Raw genomic sequence first — 19,898 nt, 5'->3', positions numbered from 1 at the left:
TTTTATTTATTGGATTTTCCTCAGTCCTCGTCTTGGACCTATCTCGTACCTTCCACAGCTGAGCAGCCCTGCATTTGAACTGGGCAGGACACTATCCTCTTCCTTGATTTGTGGTCCGCCATTTTGAAATGGAATGGCGGGAGTCAATCGCGCGTGGTACTAGAATATAGACTCACACAGCGCATGTCTGTCGGTTCTTCTGCCGCGTCGTATCATACATACATTCGTTCATTCATTCATTCATTCATACATTCATATATTCATTAAATCAATCAGTAAGTGAGGTATCTCCCTCACCCCACCCCGATCCTTACCTTATGAGCCTCAGGAAGTATTAAGAAGGGAGAACCTGGTAATGAGGTTGGCATCCATATCCACTCATTCAGTAACTCACTCAGTAATTCTTTAATTCTTTCGTTCGTTTTTTAATCATTTTTTTAATCTCATTTTTCATGGCTTCATGGTATCGAAACTAACTGTCGCAGAAGGAGACCAGTCCCACCTATCCTATAAATGTGCCTTTTCTTGTGACTTACTGGTTGTCGTTCGCGTGACAAGAAAACCCTTTTTAATAACACTGCGAAGGCGAAGGGATTGGGTCGAGACAACGTGACTACCACGCTTTTACGAAAGGCCTGGATGCCTGCCCTAGAATCTTCGAGTAGATATTGATGTTGGGAATAAATTTCATTTCCAAATGAAATTTTTAAGCGTTTGACATTATTTTGGAGAAACTTAAAAAACCAGACACAGATCATTTACTTACGTCGTGTTGCTTCCCCAAAGTCACGCAATCCACAGAATCCATTCAGTCGGATGAAGGTTAGCGATTTTTCTCGCGAAAGTAGTGCTAGTAGATGCATACAAATAATGACAAATAAATCTTACATGCTTTCATTATCTGTTGTAGCAAAGAGTGCATAGATAAAATTCATCTGAAGTGAATAAAGCTATTGTTTCACGAGCGAGCAAATTTTCAAACAGGTAGCTTATTTATGCGTAACAGCTGCTTCCTCGTGCGAAATACAGTCAACAGTGCTTTTTAACAACACAAAATGTGAGCATGAGGAGGTGTTTTCGTTGGATGACTTCGTAAGAAACTATTCAAAACAATAATATGATGCCAATATATCGTAAACCTCTTTGAAGTGAATATCTTAGGTTTCTATTAAAGTTTTATGTGATTTCCATTTTATCTACGTATTAGTGAAGGTTTTGGTGAAAGGTCGTAGTTCTTTGTGAGTGTTCGTGACAGATTATCTAAACTGTGATAAATTAATTCTCTGCTGAAAGAGAAGAAAAGGAGTGCGCTCGCTTTACTCAGAATTTACTTTGCAGGCTATAAACTTGTTAAAAGGTCGCTGTATTCATTTGGTATCCATAGGCAGAACTTTTTCAGATCTATCGATTTGTCGATCATGAAGGTCATAAATTTATTCGTCTCTTGTGATCTATCAATGGGTACGCACGCTGTAATTTCGCGATTTAGAGGGTCTTACCAACTCGCTTAATCCGATTCAAGCCTTTAGTTTTTCGTTCCTAGAATGTTAAGTTATTTCTCGCCAAAAGTTATTTCTTGCGAAATGAGAATTAATCCCTTTTGTCTTCCAGTTATTTGTTGTTAAAACTTGCGAAAGATCGAACACGGGGCATGGACTAGTTTTGCATTCGACATGAGAAAGCGTGATAAGGAAGTGTTTTATAAACTTCGTGTTCTGTTTCTATACTATTGGTGACAGATACTTTCGGATTTTTCTTCCATCTTTAAACTTACGGAACGGGCCTTTATGAGCGGTAAGTAGCTGGTGGATAAACATGTACCCGTGACAAGAAGTCGCCCAAAGGCGAAGCCACATCTTATTTTATTTTGGAGTCAATTATTACAGGCGCTATGTGCAAACGAAAACGACTCCGACAATTTTCGATGGCTCTTAAACAAAAGGAACGAATCAACTGTGAATGCCTTAATGTGAAATGAAAGTTTAAGCGACTCTCAGGCAAGGAAGAAAACCATCGCGCGCTGCGACGTTTTTAGGCGATTGTTTAACCAGAGCCTTCTAAGACTAGTTTTACACTAGAGGAGAGTTTTCCGGATTCGTAAATGTTTCCGGATTCATCAATTTTGGAGTATTCGGATTCGTCGGCGTTTACACTGAAAGGATATTCGGATTCCTGACCGTTTACACACAACGACAACTCCGGGAACGTTCGAAATGGAATGGTTACCAAGCCCAGTGTTGTTTCGTCGTTCGATCGACAAAGTGAAAATGCCTCCCCCAAAAAAGGAAGTGTGGTAGATCCAGATGCCACTGAGGCAAATTTGAGTTGGACAGATGCCAAGCAGTCTACGTCGTCGGCGATTACTGAGTGTGGCTGACGTTAAACTTCCTTGCAATAATAATTTGCGTTTCTTCAGAAATACTGCGGTACACATGATAAAATTTATCGCCTGAACCTGCAACAAGATTAGGCAACCGGAGACCGCCAGCAATGTTAGCACCAGATTCATTTTGGTTTCACCGCAAACTCAAATGATTGCAGGTAGAAATAATATCCGGATTCGAGAAAAAAAGCGGTTACACGACAAAACTTTCCGGATTCAAAAGTTATCGGATTCAAAGTTCCCACTTTAAATTCCGGATTCAAAATCTCCGGAGACACGACCAAACCGGGAAGTTTTTATTTCGGATTCGTCCACTTTCGTGTAAACGGCAGAATGAATCCGGTACTAAAACGTTTCGGATTCATCACGAATCCGGAACAATTTCCTCTAGTGTAAACCTAGTCTAAAAGGTTCAAAAATGGATAATTTGGTTACGGCAAATTTTAAATGATTTCTTATCAAATGAGTTGTCGGGAGTCAAAATATCTACATAAGAAAGAACACTCAGTAGAGTTATGTATGTTGTCTGTGGTTTCTTTTTGTTTTTGCTTTTGACAACGGACATTTGGAAGTAGTGTGGATGGACTCTTAATTAAAATCTTACGGCGGTAAAAATCGGCCGGTGTCCCACCTGATAGGTCGGCCTCGCTTTCACCTGGAGGCCATTCAAATGGGTTTTCGACGAAAATGGACCCGATAAAGTAATGCGTAATTTTTCATTTTTAAAGCGATTGGTTGGAGCAACGGCTCAGATTTGAACGCAGTGGAGTAGAGTAAACCGATGGGATCAGTTTCTCTGTAGGCGGAACTGGTTGACGGCCGGGTGATATAGCTAAGGTAATTGTCTATCCTGTAAGTAAGCTCTTGTTGGTGCCTCAGATCGACCCGCGAAGTGAAGTGATCTCGAGAGACAGCGGCCTGCGCGAGAAACTAGCGGGCCGATAGGGCGGCATTGTTCGCGCTTGCTGATACCCTCAGAATCGACTTGTAAATCAAAAGAAAAGTTGCTTAGAATTTCCTCTAAAAAGAAATAACCTCGACAGGAATGGCAAAATGAGAAATGACATGAAACGAAAAATCGGAAAATGGCCGATGATTAGAGGGTGAAGTACGGCATTCAAAATTTTCTTTGTTATTTGGACTGAAGGGAATATTTTGTTTGTTAAATGAACTCAACTCCTCGCTGTTTGCCGCGCGCCAATAATACTCACACTATTAAATTAATTTGTTTTCGAAAAAAAAAAGACAACTTTATATTCAGTTGCATTTCAATTTCGCTTTTTTAAGATTGATACATTAATTTTTTCGCAACTCCTATCAGCCAAGAAATTGCTTGTAAATAATTCTAAAAACATTATTTTGATCGATCGTAAAGTATGTACAAAAGCAGCATACGCTTCCTCAAAGGCTTAATTGCAATATTTGCGTGAAAAACAGGGCAGAGAAGCTTTAAGTACACAATAAGGTCCATAATGCAAAGACTTCAAGTATTAAATTAGAAGGCGCGTAAAAAATGCAGTCTGCTTTGACTAAGCCGGTCGCAGAATGATTGCTTATGCGAAAAGCGTGAATTGATATTTGTTTTCTTCTATTTCGGCATGTTTACGTCTCGAAATCACTTTTTTTAAAACGACTGAAATTGAACTTTAACCTCTCCCACGCTGCTTCAAGTTTCTAATCCTTTAGAACGAATGGACGAAATCTGCATACGAGACAAAAGGAGGAGGGAGTGAATGGAGGTGATCCCTGTTTTGATACCTTAGGGCGACAAGAGTTGACACTGCATGAATTCCAGTCCTTCGTAGTTTACCTTCCAGCATGTTGTCAAGTGTTTCCTCAACATTTTCTAATAACCTACCAAAAAAGGGGCGATGTGACAGTTAAGTGTCTTGCTCAACAAAAAAACACTGTCGCTACCATGTCGGTTTACAATATTTCCGTTTTCGGAAGTTTACTTGAAGAAAGTCCCGACAGATGTTAAAGGGACGCTCTTCTCACAATAAAAACATGAGTAGTGTACAACATGAGTGTACAAACATGAGTGTAGTACAAAAGAGAAATGCTGGCCGTCGGGAAACGATTTAAATCACTGTAAGAAAAAGGAAGAATCCTAACGACAAACTGGCCAGCTTTAATGGCGTTTAGCCTCTAAAGTTACTCAATATTTCACAACTTTCGAAAAATCTCTCTCAAATTGAAAATTCCGGGCTTGAAAAGGTTTAAGTGCGTGGGCGTTTGTGTTTTTAACGTATACAAAATTTAGCTTCAATTAAGGAACTCAAAGTTAAAATCGATGATGGGCGTAGGGGGCCATTTACGATGATGGGGAGACTGGAATAGCGGCAATCTCCCTTTGTGAGCCTGACCACACTATCGCAAAAGTAAAATATGACATTTGGAAAAGACTTTGAGTGAGGTATATATACTTTAGGTATCTTTCAGTTTGAAGGAGAGGTGTTTTTGTTTTACGGCTTGATACGGTTTGATTTTTAAATAGATTTTAAAGATTTGTTCACTGATATCTCGTATCTTAAAATGATATTTCCTTATCCAAACAAAAGCGGTCGAAAGTACAGACGGTGAAAGGTCAAAAACTTTCCCTGAGTTTGTTTTTGTAGCCTTCGCAGCATCGCCCATTGAAATTGCTTTTTAATATCACAAACAATCGGCAAAATCTCCAAGTTTTCCTGAAACCTCAATTTCTGTGATATTCCTCTAGTTTAATTTACAAGTTAATTTACGGCTTATCGGATGTATTTGATAAAATTGAGGAGATTTATCATGAAAAGCATTGTAGTGATTCATTTGCATCTGTGGTTTTTCTTTTTGTCAGGTGTAAAGAGCACATAATTGTAAATAAGGTTTCTTGCAATTGGCTGTACCTGAGGAAACGATGTTAACAGTTGTTTACAGCGGCGTGAAAAAATAAGTTTCTTTCCGGCAGGAAAAGAAGGTGGTACCTCCTTTTAATTTTCATGGTTTGAGTCCTTAATGGAGAAAACGAAGAAATCTTTCTGAGATTTATTACTTGAAATGTTTTTTCTTGACGGTGTGGTAGTAAACACATGCCAGAATCATAACAAACCAGGTTAAAGGGTATCACCTTTGGAACAATAACACAGTATCTGTAAACTAAGAATTTACATGCGGATCATCAGGCAGTTTTTCACCTGCTTTATGTTATCCACCGACGACAATACATGTAAAGCGTCACAAAGAAGAAATTTATAATTTTATTTTGATTCCACCTTTCAGAGTTTCCTCTGGCAACTTAAGTGCGCCATAAATCACCATCTTTCTTTTTGTTTTCTGTTTTCAGAACCACTCATTGTTGAAATCACTTCAGCTTCTTCAAGTCCGCGAAGGCGACGAATTTTAATCCTTTGGTAAAAGCCATAAGACATCAGATGTCAACGATGGAACACTACCAGCAATATAGTGTTACCACAGCGTTTGTTTGCCCTTTATATATCCTCACCGTGATTGTGGGATCCCTCGGCAATGGCTTGGTAATCTATTCTTATGTGACCGACAGCTCCATTCGAAAAGCGTTTTACTTTCTCATCACTAACTTGGCCATCGCCGATCTTTTGATATCCCTCCTTTTTACACCAATGCTGTTCATCTATCGAGTGTACGCCAAGGCCGAGCTTATAGCATACACACCAATCTGCGAGATCAGTCTGTTTCTCTCCATGTTCAGCATTTCCCTGATGTACTTTGTCTTTCCACTGTTGGCGTATCATCGAAAAGATGTCATGTTGCGACCACAAAATCCCAGGCTCTCTCTGGTCCAAGCACGCCTGATAGTGTCCATATTCTGGATCCTATGCATCGTGTCCGCTGTGTTTATGGTCCTCATGGCCCGAAATGAGTTTACGAGTGGTGACCCGTCACCAAAGCTCTACCGCTGCTTGCTGATTAACCAGCGTCTGGATACATATGCAAAGGTCTTCCTCGGGTACTCGGCGACCCTGTATGGCCTATCTATTGCCTTTACAGCCATGATCTACCTGCAGATATTTTGCACCTTGCGAACCCACCTTGAAGGAGTGAATGGATCGGCGGACGAGCGACATACTACCAAGTTGTGCTTCTGGATAGCAATCGTGTACACCGCATTCTGGACTCCGTTCCTCCTTGTTCAACTTGCCGGTATCTTCGGTACCTACACAGAGCTTTATTTCAATCTTCACGGCTGTTCATCTGCTATTGGGGTCCTTGGGTCAGCAGTGAACCCACTGCTGTATGCTGTCATGAATCCATATTATAAGACCAGGATGTGCGACTTGTTCAAGCGACTGACTTGCCGCGGTTAGTACTACTATTATTTGTAGACTCGGCAACAGAGTTATCGTTTACCTTGAATATCTTTAAGCAGTGAGCGATTTTCAGTTGAATGCTGTAGTACAAAAACCGAAGCCATAGCATATGCAAATATAGAGAAAAAAGGCATCTGAAAGCAATGGAATAAAAGAGCTGAAAACGACCGGGCACAAATATGGCCTAGCCGCAAATGGCTTTCATTTCGCTTATGATTGTCGTTAATTTTGACGTTAGCGCGAGCTTTTTAGACCAATCAAAGAGCGAAGTCAAACAAGCCCAAAGTAATCCCGGATTATTTTCGACTCTCAATATTGAAAATTGCTCTAAATAGGGCGTGCTAATGAGTCAAAATACAGCAATTTTAGACCACTGTGGACATGAAAATTGAAAATCGCTCCATGAAGCTTAAAACTTTGTGAAAAAGAAATATTTATTGAAGAGTTAACCTTCAGAATTGATTAACATTTAACTTCTCCCTACAATATCCGTACAATATCCAGCAAAAAGTTAATGAGAATACTCAGACTTATAAGGTAGAACTTGCTACCTTGATTTAGCACCAAATTCTAAAAACTAATTTACACGCATGGGAAATGTATAGCAGTAAGGGAGAATAAATTATCTGATCTTGATAGTAAGAGGGTTACTGCAAGTTTTGTTCACATGTTTGTTCAGTCTAAAATATTAGACATGACTCCAGTTAGTATCTGCTAAAAGGTGCTGGATTTTTTTCCCTCCGAAAGCCCTTGATAAGTTGATTAACTCAAGTTAATCAACTTGATTAACTCAAGTTGATTAACTTGCAACTAGTTGATTAACAGCAACTAAAGAAGTAAACAAGGTCGGTAACTAAAATATTAGTTACCTAAAATATTAGTTATCTAAAATATTAGACATGACTCCAGTTAGTATTTGCTAAAAGGTGCTGGTTTTTTTTCCCTCCGAAAGCCCTTGATAAGTTGATTAACTCAAGTTAATCAACTTGAGTTAATCAACTTGATTAACTCAAGTTGATTAACTAGCAACGAGTTGATTAACAGCAACTAAAGAAGTAAACAAGGTCGGTAACTTAAAGTTAATGTGCTAATTATATCATTTGCAGAAACGGCTCCGACCGTGACAGAGGAAATTTAGAAACTAAAAGTTTTTGTCCAGCAAGTGACGAAAGAGTTATAAGTATACAATCTTTCCCGGGCCAATGTGGTGTACAGGAAAAAAGTACGGTTTAAGTTTTAAAGTCGTATTTAGAGGGGATGGCTGATGCTTTAAATGGAGTAAGTTAACTGAAATTTTAACTGAGTTAGCGTTCGTTTGAGAAGAAATGCTGTTTTGACCAGCCAAAATATGGTAGACAAATTCAAATAGCAATACCACCTTTCATTCTCTCTGCCCTGCTACTATTTACAAATAATTAAGTTATTGTCATATGTAAAACATGTAAATTGTTGTGATAGTTTGGCGAAGGTAGTATTGGAGTGAATAAAGTGTTTCTTGATGACCAAATAAACGATGTAACAAAGAGACTGAATGAGACTTGTGTGTTACCCGCCGTGAGGGGCCGATGGGGTCGTTAATCCCCCCTCCCCCATAGCCCTATGACCCTCTTTTTATCACTTTTTAGACCCACCCCCTACCCCCAATTTTTACTCGCCCGCTGTTTTGTTCATCTCCTCTGAACAACAGCCTTTTTCAACGACATTTCTTGAGGTTACCCCCACATTCTTTTGTTTCGCTGGAAACATTTCACAACGATGGGAGTGAAAACTCAACCTGTTTCCGCAGATGCGGAGGTTAAGGCAATAAATGAGTGATCCATACAACTATATATGGCAAGGATATATGCGATACGTCCTCTTCTGAGCCCTTGCGCGGTCCCTCGCACTATTTTCGCCTGCACGCAGGCAAGAAAAAGAACAGCGGCTTTACACTCAGACCAGCCGCTTACACTATTTTTGAAGAAAATCAAAATGGCGTCTTTCCATGTTCGCCCGTTGTTGAGGTTGGGTGCCATTGCAGTTCCAAGGATACTTCTAAAAAGTATGTATACTCGTCGACGTGTTTCAAGAGTGATTTTTCTGGTCTATTTTTAACCTTCAGTGGTGTTTTTTTTTTGTATCGTCTCTTTTCGTTTACACTACAAAATATTTCGCTGACTTGCTTTCATAACCCCAGTACATAAGCCTGCATGGAACATTTTAGTATTTATGTAATCATCGGTTGGTGATGCATGATTCCAAGCCGTTAATTCCGTACATGACTTCTTCAAAAGGACTGTAAACGTTCTTGAATGCAAACAGATTTATTCATGTAAATAATATTCATTTGTATGTCATACATTTTCCTAGATCAATACAAATGCAGCAAGCCTTGTTTTGCTTCTGCTATTTTCTCACAGCAGTCTCGGAAACTCTCCAGTGAAGTGGCAGTAAAAGGTAACAAATTGTACATTTATTGAGTTAAGGCCTGGGTTAGATGTCGTACTTCACTTGGGTTAAGTAAAATCCTACTTTATCAACCGTAATTGATTTTAACTGGCTGATTTGCCCTAGACACCTATCTATATATGAGTTCCTATTAACAGTACGTTTAGATCTGATCTCCACAGTAAATTTGATGCAGCCTCTGTGGAGTATTGTTTCGCAACTGAGTCTAGGATGTTATAGCTATGGCAAGCCAATTGTAGCAATATTCAATACCAAAATTCAATGAAATTCAATGAAAATATTAATATTAAGCTTTTTTTACTTCAGTTGTTTAATCTCTGTCATCTTGATCATTAAACAGAGGATGCAGCAGTGGCTCAGCTGTCAGAGTTTGGACAATACGTGGCCAGCATTCTGCCAAAGTACATCCAGCAAGTTCAAATGACACAAACCAAAGAACTAGAATTACTCATTGCTCCTGAAGGAATTATCCCTGTTTTGACTTTCCTCAAAGATCACACTAATGCACAGTACAAGTCTCTTGCTGACCAAACAGTTGTGGATAAATTAGGAAAGCCTTATAGGTTTGAGGTGCAACACAAAGTAAAACATAGAATTAAGAATATCATTATGTCAATTGTGCTTTTTTATTTTGGGGAAGTACAAAGTTTATAATTAATACTAATCACCTTTCAGAGGCCATTGTTTGATTGTTTGAATAATGTGTCCCTAGCTTTGTAAGTTTAACTCATTGTTATTGCAATTTGTGTGTGTTGTTTAAATGTGTGTCTGTTTATGTGCGAGCCTTAATAAATTGAATTAAAATTAAGCCTAGGTGCTTTTGGGGAAACCAATGAAAAATATGTTTAAAAGAAAAAAAAAGTTGGAGTTTTCAATTCCTGATTTTACACACTATCAGAAGTGATTTCCTGAAGCTTTTGTAAGTTTCCTGCATGTAGGTGTGTATGTTGTAGTTCAATTTTATCCTTGGTTCAAATTTTATTTTCCTTTGTTCTCGGTCATGTTAATGTATGATAATGATTTTGAAACAAATGAAAATAAAATTTGAACCAAGCATGAAATTGAACTACAACATGTACATGAGAAAATTGTAAGTTTAATCTCTTTTTATCTTGCACAGATTGTGTACAATTTGCTCTCCCTGAGATACAACTCAAGGATCTGTGTCAAAACTTATACTGATGAACTAACAGCAGTTGATTCTGCTAACCCTGTGTTTAAGGTGGCAAACTGGTATGAAAGAGAGGTAAGTATATTGATATGAAAGTACTGCAACAGCATCAATCAAAAGCATAATTCAATTCTTTGTTCTGGCTTAAGTCTACAGTTCCAGCTTCTTGAAAACTCTTTTAATTCCAGAACTCTAAATCGTACTTTTAGCCTCAAGCCTCACTCCTTGCCTGATAAAGACCCATCTCTTTGAAACAAAAAAATTATTCCTAGAACTTATAAGGTCTACTTGGTGTAATACCAGGTCTAATAGAGGCCCATTTACATGAAAACAATTACAAAAAAAGATATTCTTTTTTGAAAAAGAATAGTTCTAAGTGAAAAGTGTTATGACTGTATCATGTGGATTAGAACTAAAGTCAAAGTGTGAACTATATATCTTATTAACCAAGCGCGAGGGCCATACTGGGAGAATATTGGCCCGAGGTCTTGACAGTACGGACCGAGCACAGCGAGGTCCGTACAAAAAGACTGAGGGCCGATGTTCTTCCAGTACGGTCCCGAGCAAGCTTGGTTAATAAAAGATTTATTATACGACTGAAGTTCAAAGGGACACAAGTGTGGTATCATCCGGGACCATTCAGGACAGTGCCCGGTCCAATACTTAGAGAATATTGGACCAGCAATAGAGTATTTTGATTGGTTGATTTTAGTTATTGGCCCTCTGACTGCCCGAGTCATGTAATAAAGTATTGTTATGTTCTGGTCACAGCTCAATTCATATAGGGGTCCTCTTATTTTTTTCTGGAGTAAAATAGAAGAAGTTTCTATTAGAAGAGTTCCCAACTCGTAAGTGCCCCACCCTTGAATATAAGCATATGTAAAATGCTTAATGACTTTGTCTAACCTGAAGGCTTAATCTGTATTGCAAATGAACATTTTTGGGAGTAGTTTCTGTCTTGTGTAAATCCCAAATGTTTGAAATATTCTAGCAAGGCATCTGTTGATTTGTGTCAGCCCTAGTAAGGGATTCATTGTGAAACTACAACATTTACCCTTTTTTGTGGCAGATTTGGGATATGTATGGTGTATTCTTTGCTGATCATCCAGACTTGAGAAGAATCCTAACAGACTATGGATTTGAAGGACATCCATTTAGAAAGGACTTTCCCTTAACTGGTTATGTGGAGGTAGTGATAGGCTTTATTTTAATATGTATCACATAATTATGTTTATAACAATGAGAAATTTTTTATAGAGAAAAATGTCAGACAGTTTTCACAAGCAGGGGTTGAAGATTAATGTTGAATAGAGAAAATTTAAACCTCAGACTTTTCTAGTTCACAGGGCTGGATGCTCTTCAAGCAAAGCTAGATAGATCTCATCTCTGAGCAACAAGTCTCTCTCCACCCACGGAAGGGTAAAAAACTGGTATCAAGAAATTATCAGGGGAGCCTGGTGAAATGCCTGGGGTAAGCTTGCAATGAACTGGCTTCCCATCCAGAGGGGGGAGGGGAGGGGAGGGAGAGAAGCAGTTAACTCCTAGTTTCTTCTTGCTGAGGAAACTAAGATAAGCTCCAGCTACCAGTAGGTGGGCCACTAGGCTTGAGTACAGACTTTCACTCCCAAGATCTCCTTAGTGATTCTCCCTACTGTCTGCCATATAGTTCTTATGATGTTAGTTTGGAGAATTTTGTATTTAATCAACCTAAAATCCACTGATTTATATTTGTCTTTATTCTCATCACTTGTCTGCTTGGTATTGTATATATATATATATATATATATATATTGTGGGAGGAAAAAGACAAGTAAACTACAAGTTCATCCCTACAAGCCTGTTTCGTGGTCGCCCACTCATCAGGGGAAAATCCCCTGATGAGTGGGCGACCACGAAACAGGCTTGTAGGGATGAACTTGTAGTTTACTTGTCTTTTTCCTCCCACAATATATACTTCGCTCTACTTCTATGTATTGAGCGCTGTTCTACGAAAATCAAGTCACACTTTATATATTCATTAAACCCCTGAAGAGTGAAGCGATTCACGAAACAGGCTTGTCGGGAAATGTAGTTACGTCCTTTTTTCCTCTCATAATATTTATATATATATATATATATATATATGTTGTAAGGAGAAATTCTGCATCAGCCACTCATGGGAGTCAACTTTCTACTCATGTAGGATTAAAGTGATGTATTATTTATTGATATTTTAGGTGAGGTATGATGATGAACTAAAGCGTGTTGTTTGTGAACCAGTGGAAATGGCTCAAGAATTCCGCAAGTTTGATCTCCAGTCACCTTGGGAAAATTTCCCAGCACACAGGGAGGAAATTGAAGCTGCACAGCAAAGTCAACTTCCACAGGGAGACAAACCTGAAAGTAGTTAAGGATGAAGTATCTCTGTAGTACTGATGTGTAATTTCAGGTTTCATAACAAAGTGCAATTTTCTATAATTGATCGGTATGTGAACATGTTCATCCCCCTTGTGAGGTTATTCTGAGTATGTTGTGTATTTTCTACTTTAAAGAAGAAAATATAACAATTTTATTGTAAATAAATCAATGCAAACCAAAACAAGTATGTGGCCTTTACTAATAACATTAATTTTATTTTTAATTTCTGTTTTGTATTTAGGTGTGAACCTAAGTGCAGTGCAGATTTTAAAGGTTAACAAGTGCAATTACTTTTGAATTTGGATGAACTTTCAGTTTGAAATTAATTTTATTCAGCAAGGCTTGAATTAAACTTTTTAACAACTGCTGTTCAGATGTATAAGTATGGGTGGCTAAGCTTGCTAAGCTAGCTTGCTTATTTTGAAGCATTACATGGAGTAGTCAAGGGAGATCAGAGACAGGAATTACTCAAATTCAAAGTCAGCTGGCTTTTAACTGAAAGATCTTTCATTGCATAATCTGTCTTGTGGTAAAACATTCAGACATCCTTGGTGTCATAAGGTCCATTGTTCCCTTGGTGTTGTTTGAGGAGTCACCTCAGAATCATGCAACACATGCAGCTATATCAAATGTATAAAGGCCGATAGTTTCGAAAGAAACTGTTTGGGGCTGTGTTGGTGGGAGTAACAAAATAATTTGGATATATCAACAAAGTTGAAGTGGTAAATTGGTCACCGTAATGATTACAAAAGCTGACATTTCGAGCATTAGCCCTTCATTGGAGCGAATGTACATTGATCTTATCACTTGTGTGATTTGATTATTGTTATCCATTTTTGGCACAAGACTAAAAGTTACCATTTGATGGAGTATTCACAAGTGTAACAAAAATGTAATTTGATGTTGCACTATAAGAAAGTGGCTTTCCTTTAAGTTGCAAAACACTATTGTGAAGTTTACTTCACTCATTTTTCCTTCTCTCTCAACAGAATTAAACACAGTCTCATTTAAAGTTTACCACGATACCTTGTATATTGCATGCACTCACAGTTTGATGTTACGACAATATCTTGGTAACATATACTAACAAATGCACATTTTGTCCACAACTGGGGCATTCCCAATCTTTCTGCCTCTTTTGTAGGAGTAGGAAGACCATCTGTAAATTACAATGATCTTTGTAATTACTGCAATCACTTGAAAAGGTGAGACAATCCCAACAATCACATGGAAAGCAAAGGGGAAGACTGTCTGAACTATTGGTGGTCCTGTGACCATAGCAATCAAAATTGACTGCATCCTTGTTGGAATGATTACTGAGAATTATAATCCCTTCCTGGCAGTTAAAGCTTTGCACATTACTTAAATAATAAAATAATAGATACAGTGCCCACCTAAAGCAGACAAACACAGGCCATTGGTCAAAGTTTGTTATTATATGGCTGGCTCTATGGGTCAGAGGGATTTAGCAAATTCTGTCCCCTGTTTGGCTACCAGGGCAGGCAGGACGGGCTATCATGGTTATCATAAAATGCCAGTCAAGGACATTAAAAAAAACAAAGTAGTTTCATAAGTTATATTACAATTCTTTTGAACAATATAAAGATAAATCCATCATTGATCAAGCTTGTTTGAGTAAGATGGCTGGGAATTAGCCCTACACAAAAAGTATTAACAGATATCCTGCCATACTGACTCCACACTCGGTTAATAACATACATATTCCATATGTAATAACTAACAGCAACCGCTTGATGGTTCAGGAATGTCCTCCTGCCCCACAACAACCTTTTTAAAATTACTAGGTTCTGCATTTTTTACCAAATATTCTGCCACTGACTGTATAAGCTCTCTAATTCCAGTATCTGTCTTTGCAGATGTTTCAGCCCTGTATTGAAAATTACAATGAGGAACTTCTCTATCTATGTGATTACAGAGTATTTTTTCAGCATCTCCTTTTTCTACACTTGGAAACTCCTTGTCAATCTTGTTCCCTACCAACACCATAGCAGCACCATTAGTATGCCTTTTAGCAGCTTTGTAGTAGTTCTTAAGTTGTTCTAAGGTTTCCATTTCTTCACAGTCATAAACTAACAGCACAACATTACTTCCATGGTAGTGCTGTCGAGTCAAACCAAACTCATATCTCTCCATTCCAGCTGTGTCACAAAGGCGAATCTGACAAAATCATTTAAACAAGAAACAAAATTACCCTTGACAAATTGACATTAACTCAAAATGATTGTTCCTTTCAGCAAATTTTCTTTAGAGGGGTGGGATGGGAAGAGTCTATTAAATTTTTTTTTAATCATGATCAGATTCTTTTACATGAACAAACTACCCACAAAAATGTACCTTACAACCAACATGGGACTGTGCTTCAGTTGGTAGTAGGACCCAGTAGAATCAGCAAGGCACAAGTTTGAATTTCATCAAAGCCTAAGTTTTTTTTTTTCAGAATTCTTTTCTGCAATTTCCTCAGTGGCAGCTTGCCAACAAGAGTCATTTCTCCCACATTCAGCTCTCCAACTATTACACTATTCAATGATAAAACGCTTGGCAGGAGGCTTGTATGTCCAAAGAATTACCAGTAGTAACATATATTATTGAATGTGGCAGTAGCTGGCCAATCAACTTGATCACTGATAATTCAAAACAACTTGAGTGCTACCTCAATAAATATACCTTGCAAATAAATTGATAATGTGTTCTGCACTTTGACCCTTCTCTGAATGTGCAGTTCCAGAAAATATCCATCTCCCCCCCCCCCAAGGAAGGTTGTTGGAAGTTCCCAGGGGGAGGGGGTCATGGGCTAAGATTTCCAAGGGTACAGGGGCTCACATCGAGGCTCCTGTGGGGGGCATGGATATTTTCTGGAACTACACTATAAAGGTATATCACCACCTACCGAGAAATCATTATTCCTCCGTTATGTAGTAGGGTAATGAAAGTTCATACATATGCATCAGGTACTCATACTACCATATTTATTCATCCATAAACCAAGTGGTTTTTTCCCAAAACTTTACCAAAATCTCAAAAATTTGAGCTAGAGAAGGGTTCTCGGCTTATAGCCGAGTGTTTTTCCAAACAATTTTTTTGAAACAGAAAATTCAAAGGAAACAGATATATTGGTCTATAAGCTGAGATATTGCATGCAGAAGTAAATAACAAAACAAGTTGAACTTGGTCGTTGACTTTAAATGTGTGGTTGCTTCCAAAGAAGCAGTTTGTTGTTTTCAGCGCGTAGTAAATACAGCTAACTGTTCATCCTCAGTGTCGGCGTGGAATTCGTCGTCCATCTCCTCATCAGCTAGTTCTGCCGTTTATTCCGAGTAGATTGCTTCATCTTTCACGCCATCTAGAGTATCAGAGATTCTGCAGGTTTTGAACGAGTGTATAGTAGTATAAAGCTTGCGAAAGTGTTTTAAAAATTTCAAAGCTGACCAATCAGAATTGCCCATTCTCAAGATTGGTAAACAAACTTGTTGATCGTCACATGTTACGGTGTTGAAATTTGTGATTACGTAAAAAGAAAACTTATCTTGGCTTCTCTGCTCTGTAATCCAATCAAGTAATCTCTCATCCACTGAGCCGCGGTATTTCTGAATGTAACGGCCCATCGTTGTGCGTTTCGCTGACATCCCGAGCTCTCCGTTAAAGAGATTCTCTTGATCTTTCCTCTAGCGTCTCACTGATGACTTACTCTCTGGTTATCTCAGAATGTGTTTTCGACGGTAACACTGCATTGAAACTCTTTTCTGTTTCGAAACTTTTGCGTTCATTTCAGTTTGTTCGAGAGTGAAATTCTCTAAATGTGGTCTCGGCTTACAACCGAGTATTTTAAATTTACATGTTTTAAGAACCTTCCCAATTAAAACAGACCGAAGTTTAGGGTCTCGACTTATAGATGAATAAATACGGTACCCCTTTTCTGGCTTGACCACACACATGCATATTTTTACCCAATATACAGACACGAAAAATCATTTTTTGGGGGCCAAAATCACACAGAGCGATATGGCAATCACTTGAACCTATCAGTTCCTCCATTGCTTATATTTTCATTTTTTTCTTACCTTGATAGTTTTCTCTTTAACTTGGACTCTGACTATTTCTTCTGGCATATGTTTAAATTCATATGTATTATCCTTGAAACCATTGCCAAGAACTCGGTGAAAAATGGACGTTTTACCAACTCCACTCATTCCACACAAAGCAACTTTGTACACACCTAGTTCCTCAGCGCCACCTTCAGCCATATCCAGATTTTCCAGTGAGAATTTGGCTACTGATACTGAAAACGATTAATGTTGAATTCGGTGCGTGTGAACATGCCTGCCATGTTGAAAAACAATAAAGCGTTCATGTTAGGTCCATATCATATCCAAATAACTTATACATATTAATCTAAGTAATATTACTTTCATGTATGTTGCACGATATGTCCTATGTAACCTTGTTCTATCAGTTACCTTTATTCTACCTCACTAACCTCCATCTACCTTAGGTAACACATGTCCTATCACGTTCACCCTCATCTACCCTAGGTAACCCATGTTATACCACGTTCACCCTCATCTACCCAATGGTAGACGGGGGTAAACGGGGTAGAACATGGCTTACCTAGGGTAGATGAGGGTGAACGTGGTAGAACATGGGTTACCTAGGGTAGATGATGGTAAACGTGGTAGAACATGGATTACCTAGGGTAGATGAGGGTGAATGTTGTAGAACCTGGCTAAACAGGGGTGGATGGGGGTAAACGGGGTAGAGCATGGGTTAACAAGGGTAGATGGGTGTAAACGGGGTAGAACATGGGTTACGCAGGGTAGATGGGGGTAAACGGGGTAGAACATGGGTTTCCTACGGTAGATGAGGGTGAACGTGGTAGAACAGGGCTAAACAAGGGCAGATGGGGGTAAACGGGGTAGAACATGGGTTACATAGGGTAGATGAGGGTGAACGTGGTAGAACATGGCTAAACAAGGGAAGATGGGGGTAAACGGGGTAGAACATGGGTTACCAAGGGTAGATGAGGGTGAGCGTGGTAGAATGTGGCTAAACAAGGGTAGATAGGGGTAAACGTGGTAGAACATGGGTTACCTAGGGTAGATGAGGGTGAGAGTGGTAGAACATGGCTAACCAATGGTACATGGGGGTAAACGGGGTAGAACATGTGTTACCTAGGGTAGATGAGGGTGAACCTGGTAGAACATGGCTAAAGAAGGGTAGATGGGGATAAACGTGGTAGAACATGGGTTACCTTGGGTAGATGAGGGTCAACGTGGTAGAACATGCCTGAGGGTCAACGTGGTAAACTATGGGTTACTTAGGGTAGATGAGGATGAACGTGGCAGAACATGGCTAAAGAAGGGTAGATGTGGGTAAACGGGGTAGAACATGGCTAAACAAGGGTAGATGACGGTGTACGTGGTAGAACATGGCTAACCAAGGGTAGATGTGGGTAAACGTGGGAGAACATGGGTTACCTGGGGTAAATGAGGGTGAACGTGGTAGAACACGGGTTACCTAGGGTAGATGGGGGTAAACGAGGTGGAACATTGGTTACTTAGGGTAGATGTGGGTGAACGTGGTGGAACATGGCTAACCAAGGGTAGATGAGGGTGAACGTGGTAGAACATTGCTAACCAAGGGTAGATGTGGATAAACGTGGGAGAACATGGGTTACCTAGGGTAAATGAGGGTGAACATGGTAGAACATGAGTTATCTAGGGTAGATATGGGTAAACGAGGTAGAACATGGGTTACTTAGGGTAGATGTGGGTGAACGTGGTGGAACATGGCTAACCAAGGTTAGCCATGTTCCACCACGTTTACCCCCCACCTACCCTTGTTTAGCCATGTTTTACCACGTTCACCCTCATCCACCCTAGTTAACCCATGGTCTACCCCGTTTACCTCCATCTATCCTTGTTTAGCCATGTTCTACCACGTTCACCCTAATCTAATTTGGGGAACTCATGTTCTACCCCGTTTACCCCCATCTACCCTTGTTTAGCAATGTTCTTCCACGTTCACCCTCATCTACCCTAGGTAACCCATGTTCTATCACGTTTACCCCCATCTACCCTTGTTTAGCCATGTTCTTCCACGTTCACCCTCATCTACCCTAGCTAACCCATGTTCTACCCCGTTTACCTCCATCTACCCTTGCTTAGCCATGTTCTTCCACGTTCACCCTCATTTACACTAGGTAACCCATATGCTACCACGTTTATCCCCATTTACCCTGGTTTAGCCATGTTCTACCACGTTCACCCTCATCTACCCTAGGTAAGCCATGTTCTACCCCTTTACCCCCATCTACCTTTGTTTAGCCATGTTCGACCACATTGACCCTCATCTACCCTAGGTAACCCAAGTTCTATCACGTTTACCCCCATCTACCTTTTTTTAGCCATGTTCTACCACGTTCGCCCTCATCAACCCTAGGAAACCCATGTGCTACCCCGTTATCCCTTATCTACCCTTGTTTAGCCATATTCTACCACGTTCACCCTCATCCATCCTAGTTAACCCGTATTCTGCCCCGTTTACCCCTATCTACCCTTGTTTAGCCATTTTCTACCATATTCACCCTCATCTTCCCTTGGTAACCATGTTCTACTTCGTTTACCCTCATCTACCCTTGGTTAGCCATGTTCTACCACGTTCACCCTCATCTACCCTAGGTAACCCATGTTCTACCACGTTAACGCTATTTTCCTTAGTTTCAAGCCGTGTTACACCTCGTAGGAATGATGGCTTATTACTTATCGAAGCCCAAAAAAGTCATGGATTAAGAGGCGTATTGAAGAACAAGTTGACAGCCTATAAAGGTCACTTGGAATGTAGAAAAGGCTGAGGGGATCAGAATTCCTATCGTCGACAGGAACTCTGCAAATACGTGGAACATGGACAAATTTTTATTTGTTGTTTTTTACAAGTGTAATAAAAGTTACAAATCTGACTGATGTTGAGCTATCTGCGGAAAACATATATCTTATTAACCAAGCGCGAGGGCCGTACTTGTAGAATATCGGCCCGAGGTCTTGACAGTAGGGACCGAGCGCAGCGAGGTCCGTTCAAAAAAGACCGAGGGCCGATATTCTGCCCCGAGCAAGCTTGGTTAATAAGAGATTTATTATACGAGTGAAGTCCGAAGGGACACAAG

General features: G+C 39.5%; 3 protein-coding genes across 8 annotated transcripts; 2 read left to right on the top strand and 1 right to left on the bottom strand.

The window, feature by feature from the left end:
• Nucleotides 1-630: 630 nt before the first annotated feature.
• LOC111339981 (opsin-3) lies at nucleotides 631-8,232 on the top strand. 5 transcript variants are annotated; one of them, XM_022946738.2, is made up of 3 exons: nucleotides 631-822; nucleotides 5,703-6,697; nucleotides 7,812-8,232. In XM_022946738.2, the coding sequence occupies exons 2-3, from the start codon at nucleotides 5,791-5,793 to the stop codon at nucleotides 7,841-7,843; spliced, it is 939 nt and encodes a 312-aa protein (XP_022802473.1). In that variant the 5' UTR covers nucleotides 631-822; nucleotides 5,703-5,790; the 3' UTR covers nucleotides 7,844-8,232. The 5 variants fall into 5 exon arrangements, with proteins under 5 accessions (XP_022802473.1, XP_088610727.1, XP_088610726.1 ...); XM_088754601.1 differs by lacking the exon at nucleotides 631-822 and adding an exon at nucleotides 1,678-1,794; XM_088754600.1 differs by lacking the exon at nucleotides 631-822 and adding an exon at nucleotides 3,093-3,220.
• Nucleotides 8,233-8,625: 393 nt separating this feature from the next.
• LOC111339983 (NADH dehydrogenase [ubiquinone] iron-sulfur protein 3, mitochondrial) lies at nucleotides 8,626-12,905 on the top strand. Of its 2 annotated transcripts, XR_015999087.1 has the most exons (7): nucleotides 8,626-8,746; nucleotides 9,055-9,141; nucleotides 9,494-9,723; nucleotides 10,274-10,399; nucleotides 11,394-11,513; nucleotides 11,664-11,795; nucleotides 12,541-12,680. XR_015999087.1 is itself a non-coding variant. In XM_088754591.1 (6 exons), exons 1-6 carry the CDS (start codon nucleotides 8,677-8,679, stop codon nucleotides 12,712-12,714), a joined length of 807 nt encoding a protein of 268 aa, XP_088610717.1. In that variant the 5' UTR covers nucleotides 8,627-8,676; the 3' UTR covers nucleotides 12,715-12,905. The 2 variants fall into 2 exon arrangements, 1 of the variants encoding a protein (XP_088610717.1); XM_088754591.1 differs by lacking the exon at nucleotides 11,664-11,795 and having other exon boundaries at nucleotides 8,627-8,746; nucleotides 12,541-12,905.
• A 569-nt stretch (nucleotides 12,906-13,474) lies between these two features.
• Nucleotides 13,475-17,112, bottom strand: LOC148734272 (ras-related protein Rab-13-like). Its single transcript, XM_088754622.1, has 2 exons — nucleotides 16,801-17,112; nucleotides 13,475-14,899 (listed from the first exon to the last, which is right to left on the bottom strand). Exons 1-2 carry the CDS (start codon nucleotides 16,981-16,983, stop codon nucleotides 14,459-14,461), a joined length of 624 nt encoding a protein of 207 aa, XP_088610748.1. The 5' UTR covers nucleotides 16,984-17,112; the 3' UTR covers nucleotides 13,475-14,458.
• Nucleotides 17,113-19,898: the final 2,786 nt, after the last annotated feature.

Source organism: Stylophora pistillata, chromosome 3 (assembly GCF_964205215.1).
Source record: "Stylophora pistillata chromosome 3, jaStyPist1.2, whole genome shotgun sequence".
In the NCBI taxonomy this organism is placed as follows: domain Eukaryota; kingdom Metazoa; phylum Cnidaria; class Anthozoa; order Scleractinia; family Pocilloporidae; genus Stylophora; species Stylophora pistillata.
The sequence above is the reverse complement of the archived record's forward strand: the minus strand, read 5'-3'. Positions and strand labels throughout refer to the sequence as shown.